The 17338-nt window shown below is 36.5% G+C and overlaps 2 protein-coding genes across 2 annotated transcripts; one reads left to right on the forward strand and one right to left on the reverse strand.

Annotated features, from left to right (window-relative positions):
• The first annotated feature begins 1455 nt into the window (after window positions 1-1455).
• Window positions 1456-2391, forward strand: LOC114681769 (olfactory receptor 6C2-like). The gene has a single exon (XM_028855467.1). The coding sequence runs from the start codon at window positions 1456-1458 to the stop codon at window positions 2389-2391; it is 936 nt and encodes a 311-aa protein (XP_028711300.1).
• Window positions 2392-12204: 9813 nt separating this feature from the next.
• LOC114681781 (olfactory receptor 6C3-like) lies at window positions 12205-13143 on the reverse strand. The gene has a single exon (XM_028855488.1). It carries the CDS (start codon window positions 13141-13143, stop codon window positions 12205-12207), a length of 939 nt encoding a protein of 312 aa, XP_028711321.1.
• Between the last annotated feature and the right edge of the window lie 4195 nt (window positions 13144-17338).

A 17338-nucleotide genomic window follows, 5' to 3' on the forward strand; every position in this document is an offset into this window, starting at 1 on the left:
GGGCCCCCCAGGCAATGAAAGTAAGCCAAGTGCCTATTTCATCGTGCAACCTATTGTAAAGGTTTAGTAACCATAACATACTGGTTATGGTTAAAGGTACAAAATGAAATAGAATATAGGTATAGACATTAAGTATTTCATTTTGGATTTGTGTTCCAGGTAAAGTCGGTTATATAACTGATGAGGAGTAATCATTTTTCAAAATTAAAAGTTGATGAAAATAAAAAGAGTTATGTTAACAAATAATAAAACACAGTAGGCTACATAAAGACATCAGCAAGAAAAACAAATGTCTCAAAATTACAAAGAAGAAAGGTGACAGATAAACACATATGAGGCCACAAAGGTAAGCTATGAAAGAATGCTATGAGTATTGTGTGGTTAAAAATACACATGCTACTTACAAAGTCCCTCAATTGAAACAAATTTCATAGTGTTTGATTAATTTTCTATGAATTGTTCAATATAAATAATGGACAAAATGTGACTTTGGTATATTGACAACTGAACATGTTCACAGAAAAAAAAGCATCATGGATCAGGATGTAGAATAGTTCAAGTATGTCTGCAACTCACAAATACTGCATTTTTAGTATTTCAGCATGGAATATGTGTGAATAATAACATTATTTCCATATAACACAAAGTTAAGTGACAGTGAAGCAGAGATATCTTTGAAGACAGGTTTAACAGTTAAATATGGCATTTTTATTTAATATATTGATAATGATATTTTCAATGCATTCCTAAATTAAACAGTAATACCAATTGTGTTGATCATGTCAAGTATATACTTTATATATAACTTATCATACTGTACAATAAGTGTGCCCTCAAGATATTTCCTTTCTTTTTCCCATGAGAGGATAACAATGTAATTTTGAACTGAAAATTAAGAGGAAAGGATGGGGTAAGGAAGGGGTTGTTTAAAGAAAATACAAATGTTCATAGTTATAATACTAGACTCCAGTATATTAGACAGCAAATAGAAAGCCTATAACAATGAACTTTAAACTATGTGATTTTTATAAATAACAAAACCACAATAAACACATGAACAGGCCAAAGAGAGTATAAAATTTGACTTCAGGATTCTGCCTCTAGGGAGGAGCTCAGTCTCTTGGAGCTTTAGCAGGCAACCCAAACTGCTTGAAAAAACATGAACCCAAAGAGCAATTAAGTAAATAATAATAACAAATTAAGAATCAAATGCAAAGAGAAGGAAGCACCCATAACATCTTGAAATGTGGTATAGACAAGGCAATTTGATTTTCTATCTCTACCCTGAAAAGATCAAACTACTTACTTGTAGGACCTAAGCAACCAGTGTGTTTGTGATTGTAAACAGAATGTGAGTGCATGTGAGTTGGGTTTCATAATATTTCTCCTATTAATTGCTACTCTTGAACAGATATCTCTGAATTTTAAGTGCAGACTAGAGGTAACAATTCAATTATGAGAAACCACACGTTAACAACATTCATCCTCCTGGGACTAACTGACGACCCACAACTAAAAACTCTGATCTTCATCTTTCTGTTTCTCACCTACATGCTGAGTATAACTGGGAACCTCACAATCATCTCTCTCATCTTTATGGATTCACACCTAAAAACTGCCATGTACTTTTTCCTACAAAATTTCTCCTTCTTAGAAATCTCGTTTACAACTGCTTGCATTCCCAGATACTTATACAACATCTCAACAGGTGACAAGACAATCACATATAACAACTGTGCCACTCAAATATTTTTTACTGATCTTTTTGGTGTGACAGAGTTTTTTCTCCTGGCCGTCATGTCCTATGACAGATATGTAGCCATCTGCAAACCCTTGCATTATGTCACCATCATGAACAGCAAGATCTGTCAAAGGCTTATCTTCTGTTGCTGGGCAGCTGGCTTGTTGGTGGTCCTGCCACCACTTAGCCTGGGCCTCAATCTGGAATTCTGTGACTCTAATGTTATTGACCACTTTGTCTGTGATGCATCTCCCCTCCTGAAGATCTCATGCACAGATACGTGGCTCATAGAGCAGATGGTGATAGTTTGTGCAGTGCTGACATTTATCATGACCCTTGTGTGTGTAGTTCTTTCCTATGTATATATAATCAGGACCATTATCAGATTTCCTTCTGCCCAGCAAAGGAAAAAGGCCTTCTCTACCTGTTCTTCCCATATGATTGTGGTTTCCATCACCTACGGCAGCTGCATCTTCATCTATGTCAAGCCATCTGCAAAGGATTCAGTGGCCATCAACAAGGGTGTGACAGTTCTCACCACTTCCATTGCTCCCATGCTGAACCCCTTCATCTACACCTTGAGAAACAAACAAGTCAAACAGGCCTTCAGTGACTCAGTTAAAAGAATCACACTGTTCTTCAAGAAGTAGAAACATTTACTACTGGAGAGAGTCAACTTTTCATTAAAAATATATGCCATTCATAAACTATATCTTTAAAATTTTTATCTTTAGCTTTCTCACTGAGAAACTTTATTTCATTTAAATTTCTTAATAATTATGTATGAAACACTTCCAGGAAATAAAAATATGACTTCACACCAAAAAAAAGTTAAGGCAAACAATGATGAGGCAATCTCAATGAATAATTGTATTTATTGTCTATTCTAAGTCCAGCTTTCAAGAGGATCTTGGCCCCAGGCACCATGTTAAGTTCTATCTATTCCTCAGTATCCTCAGGGAATTGGTTCAGGAACCCCCAGGAGGGTGCTAAAATGTGTACACAAATGCCTTATATTAAATGGCTCAGTATTTCTATATTCCTGTGTACATCCTATTGTATATTTTAAATCATCTCAATTACTGAAAGTGTTGAACACAGGGTAAATTCTATGCAAATAGCTACAATGTTTGGGAAATTCTGACTACAGGATGAGCATGTTCACTATATATACAATTTTTTGTTCCACTGTTTTCCACCTTTTAGTTGACTCCTGCATAACCTGTGAGTGTGGAGGAACCCCTGGTACTTTATTGTTTACCCTAAACAATAAACTAAGAAAAAAGAATGGGTTTAGAACAATTTATATTTAATATTACAGATAATATTTAAATCATTATTTCATTTTTCTTTATTAAGAAATTTTCTACTCATTCTACATACCACCCACAGATCCCACTCCCTCCCTCCTCCCATTCCCCCACCCCTCCCTCCCAAGCCACACCACATCTTCACATCCCCCAAATCAAGGTCTCCCATGGGGAGTCAGCAGAGCCCAGCACACTGAGCCTAAGCAGGTCCAAGCCCCTCCCCACTGCACCAAGGCTGCGCAAGGCCTCACACCACAGGCATTGGATTCCCAGAAGCCTGCCCATGCACCAGGGACGGATCCCGATCCCCCTGCCTGGGTGACCCCCCAAACAGTTCAAGCCATACAACCAACTTCCGTATCCAGAGGGCCTAGTCCAGTCCCATGGGGGCTCCACAGCCACTAGTCTACAGTTCATGGGCTTCCACTAGTGTGGCCCGTCATCTTTGCACATCCTCCCATCATGATCTCAATGTCCCTCACCTGCAGAATCCCTCCTCTCTCTCATCAATTGGATTCCCGGAGCTCAGCCTGGTGCCTGGCTCTGCATCTCTGCATCTGCCTCCATCAGTCACTGGACAAAGGCTCTGTGATGGCGGGTAGGGTCAGCAGGTGCCTCGTTAGCACTGTAGGTAGCACATCAGTCTCATAAAATTTAAATCTTATTAAGTAATAGTGTTAATAGTTTCATCTTTACACTATGGTGATAGTGGTTATTATGTAATCCTATTACTTTCATGATTTGCAATAATAAATACAAATGATGTTTTATCTTGTGTTTAATACAGTATTTGATGCCTTACTAAAATATATCTAGCATAAAGATATCCTAAAGTATAGCTTAAGAAAACTATAGATGTCCAATAGGAATTTTGATCCATGAATGAAAACAAAAAACAAAAAAAAAAAAGAAAATGAGTTTAAAAGAAAAATGTGGTGGCTAAGGAGATGGCTCAGCAGTTAAGAGCACCGGCTGCTCTTCCAGAAGACCCGGGTTTGATTCTCAGCACCAACATGACAGCGCAAAACCATGATGCACAGACACACACTTAGGCAAAATACCCATACATATAAAATAATTTTAAAATTTTTCATTTTAAGTATAAAACAATTACATCATTTCCCCTCTTCCCCTTTCCTCCCTCTAATCCATCCCATGATCCCTTTTCTTCCATGCTCATGTCTTGTTCACTCAGCCAAATTGTTGAGGTATCATGGCTGCAAATTCCTGTCATTTCCTCAATGTTTCCTGAGCCTTGGGTGCAGGAGTTGTATTATAAGTGTATCCACTGGTGCTGGGTACCTCACAATCTGTTGATCTCTGCACTTTGACCAGTTGTGGTTTTCTGTAATGGTCTCCATATGTTGCAAAGAGAAGTTTCCTTGATAAATGATAAAAGCTATACTTACCTGTGAGTATAGGGAAAGTTTATAAAATGAAGTTAGGAATTACACTGGTCTAGTAAACTGGTGATAGTAGGTTCTCCTCTAATTCCCATAACCTTACTATCCCTAGCCAGTTGGCTAGGTTTCCAGCAACAGGCATGATTTCACTCAAGCTGAGCAGGCCCTAAGTCCAATTAGAGAGTTCTTGGTTACAGCCAAGGTGTAAGTTCTACTACTGCTTGCTCCTTTAGGAATATCTTGCCACGCTGGTCATTGTTATGGTTTCTAGGTGTTACATCTATGGAGTACTATTCAGTGCTGATAAATTTATTGATCATTCATAAAATAAACAAATAAAATGTATAAGATATTATGGTATTTTATACTGAGGATTTTGTATAATATTTTTATTATAACATCCCCTCCCTCAACTCCTCCATAATTCATACCTTCTTCCTTACCCATCCAATTTTGTGTACTCTTTAAAAAAAAAAAACATCAACTACAGTTTGTGCTACCCATATACTCCTGGATATGTGTCCTTCCACTGGAATATGGTCCACCTCCCAGGGGCCCCACTATTAAAGAAAATGAACTCGAGCATATAAATTTACAGGTTCTTTTTCAGCATTTACATACATACTTATATTAATTGATCCACAGCTAACACATCTTGTGGTACCCCTGCTCATTCTTCTCATTTATTATTTTTTAGATTGGAATATTAAGCTATCATAAAGAAGGCAATAGATCTTCTGTTTTACAGAGAGCTTCAGAAATGTTTACAAGCAATAAATAAACATTTCCTATCTTAAGTCAATGGAATTATATAGCTGCATTGTGATTACTGTCTATATTAAAGATATGATGGAAATCTTTATAATATGAGCACTGAAGAATTAAAAGCAGGATGATAGAATGAATAAAAAGACTATATCATGGAAAGCCAAACAGACAGAAAAAAAACCAACCAAACAAAACAATTTCTAATTTTTGTTGATTATAGAAGTTACTGTGTAGTGAGAAGTCCTACAAAATTCTTCAGACTTTAGATGATTCATATTCAACATTGTTGGTTATTTAGGAAATACAAATTTAAACCATAGTGAGGTATCATTTCAAACCCATTAGACTATTTTTAACTAAAAAGAGGGGTAAAATGAAGGTTTGGAGAAAACATAGGATTGTTTTTTAATCAAATGTAAGAGTAAAAATGAAAATGATGTAGCCATTTCTGGAAGTTCATAGAATAAATTTTTAAAAATTAAAAAAAGAAGAAAAAAAGAAAATGAACTCTCCCTCTAACAGTCATTAATCGTAAATACCTACTCAGATAGGGGTAAACATCATGTCTACCTCCCATTTCCATACTGACCATGGCTTGACCTTGCACAGATCTTGTAAATGTTGTCACAATCACAATCACTGTGAATTTATATGTACAACTGCTCTGCCGTGTTTTAAATACCCTATTTCCTTTTGTCATCCCACCAGCTCTTGCTCTTACAATCTTTCCTCTCCATTTCCACAATGATACCTCAGCCTTGAAGAAAGGGGCTGTTGTCAACCCACCCTGGCCATCAAGGTTAAATCTTCACAAATTGAAGGATATACCAAAATATCAACATGGAGTAACCAAAGCCTCCAAGCATTAGAGTTCAAGAGTAGTGTAAAGCACTCATCACTTTTATTATTAAGGAAAGCAAAACATGAGATGACATTTGCAGTTAGCTTAAACAAATACAAGTATAGACAGGGAATATAACCAGTGTTGTGTCTTATCGTCTTTGATCATGTGAAAAGAACCCAGAATATTCCTCTTAGGTCTTTGCCTTTCCCACCGAGATGAGGTGGACATGCCAGCCCATTCTGTTCATGTCCTTGCTTTCAAATACATTTGCTTGTCATAGTTTATACAATTTTTTCTAGAAGGTCATCTTGAGGGAAAAGCACTCTCACTCTGCCCCATCCAGAGTTGACAGTGAGTCCACAGCTTTGCCACACAGGCTCACACAGGCTGCGATACAGGTGCCAGTTATAGCCTAACTGGCTATATTCTGAAGTTTCTTATTCCCTGCCTCTCAAACAATTGTGTGTTTGTTTATTGCTACCAACTGATGAGACTTTTCTGATGATGGTAGATTGTTACATTCATCTATGAGTACAGCGGTAAGTCACTGGGATTCAGCTTCATACTATGCCAAGTCAAAACAGTAATAATAGTATATTCTCCATGAGGGTCTATACCTGTCTGGCTACAGGTGTTTTGGGTCCTATAACAGAGGCTATCTATCTAATTGGGTTTAAGACCCACTCCACAAAATAGAACCCATGCCTAACACTGTCCAGGTGGCCAAGAACCTGGGACTAGATGGGCCAGGGACATAGGAAAAACCAAATACTATTCTTCTGCTTAATGGCTGTACCAATGTAATGACTCATGACAACATTTTGCTATACCCAGAGATAAGTATCTTGCTCAGCCATCATCAAAGAAGCTTCCCTCTGCAGTAGATGGGAACAAATACAGAGACACACAGCTGAACAATGTGCAGACAGTGGGAGACTTTGGGGCACTCAATCCTAAACAAGATGTCTCCATCAAACCACTTCCTTAAGGGCTTAGAGAACCCTGCAGAAGAGAGAGCAGAAAGATTACAAGAGCCAATGAGGATGGAAGACACAAAGGAAACAGTGTCTTGCACACACAACAGGCTGACGTATGTATCACCTCACACACACTGTGGAACCATGCACAGGGCCTGCACACAGCTAAGCCAGATTGGGGGATGGAGGGGACAGCACTGAGAGGGGGGTGGGGAGATAACCTCCCATCCCTAATAAAGAAGCTATCTCCAATTGACAACAGCTCACAAAGGAAAAATTAGTGTTCTCCAAAGAGTCTCATTGGGTATAAAAACCACAGGTAAGGGCAAGGCCCATGCCCTGCAGTAGACGGCCAACACCAAATGAACTCAGGCCAGGCAGTGGTGGCGCATGCCTTTAATCCCAGCACTTAGGAGACAGAGCCAGGCAGATCTCTATGAGTTCAAAGCCAGCCTGGTCTACATAGTGAGATCCAGGACAGGCACCAAAACTATACGGAGAAACCCTGTCTCAAAAAACCAATAATAAAGAAAGAAAGAAAGAAAGAAAGGAAGGAAGGAAGGAAGGAAGGAAGGAAGGAAGGAAGGAAGGAAGGAAGGAAGGAAGAAAGAAAGAAAGAAAGAAAGAAAGAAAGAAAGAAAGAAAGAAAGAAAGAAAGAAAGAAAGAAAGAAAAAGAAAGAAAGAAGGAAAAAAGAAAGAACACAGTGGTATTTTGGAAAATATTTTGTGTTATCATTCTTTGTCTAGGCTTTATTTTTTTTAACCTCACTGCTCTTTTGTTTAAACATTATGGTTTCCAATTTTGGGTTTTCATGGGGGGGGGCGTTGTCTGTGTGTGTGTGTGTCTCTCTGTCTGTGTATTTCTTCTGCTATTTGTCTTTTCTTGTTTGTTTGTTTTCTAAACAGAGAAAAAGAAGTCACAAAGTCAGATAAAAAGAAGATGGGGAGTAACTGGGAGGAGTTAAGGGAGAAAAACTGTGATCAGAGTATATTGCATAGAAAAAATCTATTTTAATTAAAAATAAATAAATAAGTATGTGGGCTTTGCATTAGGAAGATCAAGAATAAAACCACAAATAGGCATTAATGAGATTTCTGGTGTCAAGTGAGTCACTTAATTTCCTTAATCTTCAGTTCCTTTGTTTAAAATGGAATTATAATTTCTAGAGATTTTTTTGAGACGTCCAATAAAATTATATTAAAAATTGTTCTTTGTAGATCTGATGCATTCAGACTCCAAAAATAGCTGTAGTAATTGCATCATTTTTCTTTCAAATGGAATTAATTCTTCTCTTGGAAAGGGATAGTCACAGTAGTTGTAATTTCAAATGGTAACATTTGTGTGAATCACTGTGAACTTTTACCTTTAACCTCAGTTGGCCTTTTATTATTATTCACAAATGAAGCACTATGGCTCAGAGAGATTATGTAATACAGAGTAATTCATGTAGCTAGCAAATGTCAAATACAATCATAGGTGTAGGAATACACCTATGAACAAGTGTATTTCCTTAAACACAGTCCTATATAGCCTGGATTTGAAATAAATACAAAGATAGAAAGAGTAATTCCCATCTTTTAATCAGTACAAAATTGGTTTTATACACTAAAACAAAATATATCATTTAATATAATTTTAATATATCATTTCAAACTACAGCCTCATGTGATCTGCTTTAGTTTGACTAAAGTTGAGCTGTTACTTTTGAAATACAGCTTTAAAAATAAGAACTCAAATGGAATTATGATCCATAGATGGACAACATCGCTCCCAGAAGACATTGGTTGTTAAATGAAAATTGAAGTACCAGACATCAGATATCTCACCATGATTTATTGGCAGGGTGAGCCTTGAGATCTGCAAGAATACTCGGCCTATTACTGTTGGGAGCTGTGTGGCCTAGTTTCAGATTAGAATATGAGTGCTTGTCCAATAGGTGTCTGCGAGACAAAATCCAAAGAGAAAGTCTCTCACTGGACAAAATCCACTGGACTTTGGGACAGTGCAGAATAATGCTGGGACCACACATCCTCCACGCTCTCTTCTCTCTCATAATATTGATGATTCTCTTGGTAGTTTATAGTTTCACTTTGTCAGTCACACGTGGCACAGATGTGATCATTCTCAGAAACCCCATTTTTTCTGCAATATTTTGCCCTAAAATTCTTTGGGACCTGATGCTTCTCAGATTTTTTTATCTGGAAATACCTGCTGTCACTCCAGACACTGGGAACTGTTCTGATTCAGGGCTGACAGGATAGGAGGCAATAAAAGTTAATGGGCAGTTAAAGAAGTATCAGCTAACTGTATGCAAGCTCATGGCAAATTACTCCTATTTCCTTAAATATAATTTGTTAAATTTTGAATGATATTATCGTTTTTGAAAATGTGTGCCTATCTTTATCACCTTTTAGCTTTGTGAGAACAAATTTGTGTCTGATGTGATATTTAGCCAAGCTAGCAAAATGCTGAACATTGTTTTTGGTTTAGAGGTTGTTTTGATATAAAAGTTGGGGGGAACATATTTCACATCTTTGTTTTTGCCAGAGGTCAGTCAACACTGGAGGATGGGAAAAACATGTTTGTTTTTGAAGCATAAATAAAGATGCCTTGAACTATTAGGGGCTGGCCCCTTGCGTGAAACTCATCTGACGGTCAGACAATTCTTCCTCCACCAACACCCCTTCCCCATCTCATGACCTGAATCTGGGCTGCAGTGGGACACCGGCATACTACCATTGCCTGTGGTTATCCAACATAACACATAGTAAGAACACAAGTCCTGAAGACACCATATATCTTGACTGCAAGAAATAGAGAAATCAGTCTCAAATCACTCAGGGAACTTTCTCCCTGGTACAAGCTTTCATAGTGCTGAAAAGTCCCAGATAGGCTGGTGGGGAGAAAAGACATCAACAATCAAACCCAGCACGTACACTGAGTCTGTTCTGCTAGACAAGATTCGTCTATTGGTGCAATAGGGATAAGACCATTCTGGATAACTAACCACTTTCTGACCGGATTTGAGGCCTGCTCCACAGGACAGAATTCCATATTTGTCCTGTAATCCTGGTCAAAGGTCCATGGAAGGGGAGTTCATAGGTCTAATTTTATTTAAAATGGTGACGTTGTCAAATACCTTCTAAGTGTTTATGTTTATATCCACAGACCCAGGGAGCTCTCAATCATTGCCAGAAGAGATTCTTTTGCAAGTGAGCAGCAGTCAGTGGAGGTGTACATAACTGGTCAAAGTACACAAGATGACTGAGTGCTCAGCCTGGATGGGACATCTATTGTAGTCACCCTCCACAAATGGCTCTGAGAGTATCAAGAGAGAGGATGTGGAAAGAACATAAGAAGCAGAAGATGGGAAGGATTGTTATGCACATCTTCTGGACATGACATATCCACCACACTCATGGTGTCACAGCAGCTATGGTCCCCTGCACAAGGCCTGTACAAGATCAAGCCAATCAAAATCCAGCACAGACAGGGCAGGTCTCCAGACCCCACCCCTTGGCAGTGTACAGTTGGTGGAAGAGAGAGATTTATTCTTTTTTGAGGGTGTGGCCTCTGGTAGGTTCCCTTGCTCCAGAAGGTGGCCTCACATCCATGAACATATGGGCAGCACTAAGTGGCTTATGGATGAAGAAAGAACATGAAAAAAGCATGAAGTTGGCAGGGAGTGAGCTGGAAGGGAGACACTAGGGATAGATATAGTTCATTGTGAGCATGTATGAAATTCTAAAACATGAAAAAAATAAATTAAGCTATTAGCTAAAGAATCAATGCAAAATCAGAATCTTCTACCATCTTCTATATTGATACAAGAATATATATTATTGCCAATTTCCATAGAATATTATAACATCCAGAATGGCTGGAATAGTGACAATATCAGCTTATGACAATGATCTGATACACAGAAATTATAGTATTTATAAAATCATTCCCCTTCTCACTGAAATGACTTTTAGTCTTAGTTTTACCATTTTATAGATAATGAATGCATTACTTTGACTGAAAAGTTGGAAGAGAACAGCTTGTAAAAGGAAGAGTATCAGGCAGAAGGCATTTTTTAATTATTTGACATATTTTTACATACATTTCTGTAGCTTAATGTATGATATCTTCTCTTCCACCAGCTCAAGGGACTAATTTATTGTAATGAACTGCAGTAGACTGGACAAGCAGAGATGGCTCAGTGGTTAAGAGTGCTTGCTGCACAATCAGAAGGAGCCAAGTTTGGGTATCAGCAGCCACATAAAATCTGAGCACAGTTCCATGCATGCTCGTAACCCAGGAACAGAAGAGAACAGAAACAAGTGGGTCACTGTGGCTTGTTTGTGGTGAGCCTAGCTGAACTCCAGGTTCAGTGAGAGATTCTGCCTCAAGGGAACAAGGCAAGAGTGGTAGATAGGGACAGCTAGTACTGTCCTCTGACCTCCACACGCACAGGCATGCACATTCTCACACATGTACACAAACTCCAAATATAAGCACAAAAAGGAATAACCATGATAGACTACACACACAATCCAAAGGAATATACAATACAATACAATACAATACACATTTGTAACAAGGTTAGAAAAGAAAGATTGAAAAATTGTACCCAATAAAATGAAGAAGAAAATGAGAAGAAGCAAATGCATTTTACCATTAGCATCATATTTTTTTGACACAAAGATCATAACCAAACACAGGTTAATATTCCACAGTATGAATGTCTATCAACTGTGCCATAACATTTTACACTAATTTCCACAAGTCCTCTAGAATGGAATGTTTAAATGCAGAGAAAATGTTAAATAATACCTACATAGATTTAATGAAAAACATAAAATAGTAACTTTCAAATTAAAATGAAAGTTGAGGGAATAAACAGGTGGGACAGGCATTAAAAGAGCTAGCTGTTCTTTCCAAGTACACCAGTGCAATTCCCAGTATCCACTTCCAAGGAACTCAGTGCCCTCCTCTGGTCTCGGTGGGTACGAATTTTACAATACATACACAGAAGTGTACACCGGTATACATGAGAGAAAACACCTACACACCCAAAATACTTTTTTTAAAAAGCTGAAACTGATGAGCTCATAATATAAAATTCCAATCTTCCTTTTTGAGGGGTATAATGACATTCAGGTTAACCTGTGCTTTCATTTGTTTTTATGAAACATTACTTTACTAATCAAATCTTTGAAGGCTTGTTTTACTTGTTGATTTCTCAATGTGTAAATAAAAGGGTTCAACATGGGAGCAATTGAAGTGTTGAGAACAGCCACACCTTTGGTCAGTGATGCCCTTTCATTGGCAGAAGGTTTGACATACATGAAAATGCAGCTTCCATAAGAGATGGAGATGACAATCATGTGAGAGGAACAGGTGGAGAAAGCCTTTTTCCTCTGACTGGCAGATGGGAACCTCAGAATGGTGCTGATGATGCAGATGTACGACAGGATAACTAGAGCCAGTGTGAACAGTAGAGTGATGGAGGCAACATAAAGGCCAAATGCCTCTAAAAGCCTTGTATCTGAGCATGAGAGCTGTAAGATGGGGAAGTAGTCACAGGAGAAATGATCAATGACATTAGAAGCACAGAAGTCTAACTTGAGGACCAGTATGACTAATGGGAAGATGAACAGAAATCCTCCCAGCCATGCTATGAGGACAAGAATGGTGCAAACTTTCTGGTTCATGATGATGGTGTAATGCAGTGGTTTGCAGATGGCGACATAGCGATCATAAGACATAGCAGTTAGAAGAAAGAACTCAGAAACACCCATGGAAATGAAGAAAAATAACTGAGCCAAACAGTTGTTATAGGAAATGGTCTTGACTTTAGTAATTATTGACCCCAAAAATCTAGGGATGGAAACACTAGTGAACATAATTTCTAAGAAGGAGAAATTCTGGAGGAAGAAATACATAGGAGTCTTTAACTGAGCATGTAGCAAGGTAAGTGTGATGATGCTTAGGTTTCCACAGACACTTAATATATAAGCTATGAATAAAAAAATGAAAATTACAACCTGAAGCTCTGGTGAGTCTGATATACCCAAGAGCACAAACTCAGTAATCATAGAGTAGTTTCTCATTCTGATTTTAGTCCATAGAATCTATTGATAAAAAAGAAATTAAAGTGTAAATTCAATGTAAAAGAAACAAATGTTTAAATATTGAAATTATTATATCCAGTGAAATAAAGCCATAGAGCACTTCCAATAAGATTGTCTAATATCTGCTCATTCCTCTTTAACAAAAACATTTTCTTGAAAGGAAGTATTTTTGTAAATGGGAGTTTAAAGCCTTTCTATACACAAAAATATTGCACAGCCATAATTTCTATGTATAAGTTCTAGATATAATTCTAAGTATAAGATACCTTTGAACTTCAGATTTGTGTAGCAAAATTTTAATAGTACCTTCAATATTTTCTGGTTTCACATATTGTATGCTTGCAGGATTGAATATATGACATTTAATTTTAATTCTAATACTATTTCCAAACTTAGTTTATAGGTACAAACTGAGCACCTGATCATATTTACTAAACCTAAAACTGTCATAATTATTTTCAACCTTAATACATGTGTAGTTTAAAATGGCCAGGAATAAATGTATTTCCCAAGAGAGAAGTAAGGTGAGATTTTCTTTAGTTATAAAAATAAGTAAATTTTTAATTTGTGGGAAATAAAACAAAGACCAGAGAAAACAATTTAAACAGAGCCAGGGATCAATAACTACTTTCTATGAAGTCTAAGGTACTTGTAGCATTTTAAGATTTTCTTTTTACTAAGCTCACTTTGTAATTTTTATCTTTAAACTTTCTCGAGGACAAAAAAAAATAACTCTTACAAATGATTTTTTATCTCAAATTATAATAGTGCCTTCCTTCTCAAGGAATCAACAGAATAAATAAAATTTTCTTTAGAATTTTCTTTTTCAAACCACAGGGTTCTACACTGTAATCTTCTGTCAGTCCTATTCTCTTCTGATGTTTAACAGAAACATAGAGTCTGTGTATAAGTTATCACCAAATGTGATGTACTACTTTCTAAGCAGGGATTTCAGCAAGGGATAAGTAATAAAGCTGATAATGGGCATTATCCACCTTTTCCTACTCTAGTCTTCTGAGTCTCAGTGTTTTTTCTCTTTAGGAATAAACATATCTTTTTCATCAAAACTTACAGGTACTGTTTTGTAGTTCACATGATAATTAAAACATACTAAAATATAAAATTAATAGTAATAAATGTATTTAAGTGATATATTGGGGATCCTTGCATTTTCCCAGTAAAGTAAATCTTTCAATGATAGATAAAAATTCTTTTCTTCACAAATATGAAACACACGATTTGTTGCTTATGCTAATACCAATCAGATATAAAATCCTAGTCTACAGCATAACTTAAATGTTGCTACTTGAAACACAAAATTAATAACACATATTAATAATATTCTCCAGAAGTTTTCTCATTTAGGTCACTCTTGGCTCTGTTTATTACACTGAAGCTTGTCACATTAAAAAGTTCATGCTGAATTGCTTGAAAGATTGCTGACAGCCTCACTTAGAAATGAAAATATATTTAGTCTTTGAAAGTAAAATACCTTTAGTCTCTTTTATTGCTTCACTGCAACTGTGTGTGCTATAAAACACACAATTGACATCCTCGAAATTCATTAAGAAAATGAAGCAACTGATAAGATTTTAAGACAATAGAAGGTAAAACCTTTTGAAGGTCTCTGGATATGACAAAGATTGAAATCTATACAAGCATAAACACAGCTTTACCTTCTCTGGACAGTGTACAAATCCCTGATACACTCAACTAAAGAACAGAAGATGCAAACAGAAATTCAAGACTTGTATGTAGTGATGTCATGACCCATCTTTCTTGAAAACCAAACAATATAGAGAGACAGAGGAAAAATGTACCAATCAACTGATAACATTCAACCTGGCTTCCCTTTGGTCAAGCAATTTTCCTAATAAGAGCATGGACTCAGTGTATGCTCAGGAGATAATTCATTCTCAATTCATATGGGATTAGTTAAACACAGGACTAAACTGCCCTACAATGGGCTCTCTTTTACATTCTTGCTGTTATTTTTTTAATTAGTAAATTCTGCCAACACAAAGCAGAATAGATAACTTAAAACTTAATCTTTAAAATCTTCAAAAGTTAGGGTTGTACTTAGCCCTTGTTTTTTATTTTCAATTTCAAAATTGATATGTGCTCCACAATATGAGATCCAGAGCCACAACAGTATACAGAGACCTACTCTTACACTACCTAACCAGCCATGCATTATTTCAAATCTCTTGTTTATTAAAAATAAAATATACTATATTATACCAAATTGGTTTTATGTATTATACAAAATCACACATTCAGTTATTGTTTATATGTACTTTATTATATTATATACATTATATTATATACATTTTATAAGTGCTGATATTATGAAATTTTATTACACAAAATATTGTTCAACATTCCTATTTTGCTTTTCAATTAACACTGAGTAATGGATCTCATTCCTGGAGTTTTCTATTAAAAAAAAACTTTTCCTTTTGTAACATTTGCATGGAATATCAAGGAGATTTATTCATAATTTATTAATTTTATTGTTGGTTAAGGTTAGGGCTAGATCTACATTTCATTCACTAGTAGAATTCATTCTCTGCTAGCACTCAACAGCATTACTTTAAATTATTTAAATATCTTTAAAAATTAGGATTGTACTTTAGCTTTGCAAAAATGCATTCATGAAATCATAGCAGCTGTGGTTGACTACTAAAGATATTCACATGATGGTGGTTGGGAAGTCTTGCTGTACCTGAGGACCACAGGCTGATAATTTTTCTGGTTTTAACACTCTCACTACTCCATTTTATGGAAGAGGTGCTCACATCTTGTTTGATTTTATCTTTAAAATTTGGTATTACTCAACTGTGACACTATCTGAACCTAGAGTTTTCTTTTTCTGAGGTCTTCTTTAGTAGATGTAGTGATATGCAGATAACTATTTTCATTAGTGAATTTTGTTGGATGTATCATAAGAAATTTGTTCATTTCGCCAAGTTTTGAATTTTAAAAAATTATAACTGTGAGCTATTACCTATATCTGACATACAATAGCACAAAATTAACATCCTCAGTCAAATATGGAAGATTTCACAACTATTTGAACACATATACATTGTATACAAATAATAAATAAATAAAATGGAAGAATAGAGATAGAAAGCAAGATTAAAACCTAAAAGAACACATTTAATCTTGTAATTAATATCTCAGTATCTAGAGCATGTAGTGACATGATATAAGACCTAAAGATTTTAGACACTCTTTCACTACAGCATCACCATCTGGATCCCACCTAGACTTTCTCTTGGGTTAACACAACTCATTGCCTGTAAATTTCTTGGCAGACATCATATGTTCCTTTCCTCTCTATACTGAGACTTCAACACTACCATCAGCTACCTGGTTATTGAAGACCACTCTTAAACAGAGCTACAACAAGAAAAAATCATGGGGCAGAAATAAATACATATGTACAGCTTAAAGAGAAAAGGAGCACCAGGAAACAATATGGCAGCCAAAGCTTGAGATGAGAGAGATAAAGAGATTAAGGGGATGCTTGATCTGCACTGGAATAAAGACCCCACCATCTAATCTTCCAACTTGTATAAGAATATGCTTGGGAATTTGCTGACCCTAGAAAGGAAGACAATCAAAAATGCTGCAAATGTGATGCAAGGAGCCCAGGTTCCTTACCAAGCTGACTGCAAACAAAGAGCCAATATGGCCAGGCAATGTGTTACCAAGCAAAAGCCATTGTGAGAGACCTTTGTATGAAACTGTGGAAGTAAAGCCTGGATTGCTCTGGAGACCCTAAGATGTTGGAGAGGCCAGAACCTTGAGATATCTGCTGAGGAAAGCTGCATACAAGCTTTCCTTGTGAGACCAGTCTAACGAGAAAATGTATGTTCTGGCAACAAAGCTGAAAGTGTATTCTGTGCCATCATAGGTTAAAAGAACATGACTTGCTTTTATTTACATGGGGTTACAGTTAGAGAATTCCCCTGAGTTTCAGAACAGACTTTAAATTTAGAACATTTCAATAGTGTTGAGACTTTGAAAGACTATAGACACTTTTGAAGTTGGACTAAATACATTTTGCACTGCAATATGGACAGAAGTCTATAGGGGTCAAGGAGTAGAATGCAGTTTCTACATCAGATTACATCAGATGCCCCCATATTTTTAGGCATTTGAATAT

Source organism: Peromyscus leucopus, chromosome 18 (assembly GCF_004664715.2).
Source record: "Peromyscus leucopus breed LL Stock chromosome 18, UCI_PerLeu_2.1, whole genome shotgun sequence".
NCBI classification, from domain to species: Eukaryota; Metazoa; Chordata; class Mammalia; order Rodentia; family Cricetidae; genus Peromyscus; species Peromyscus leucopus.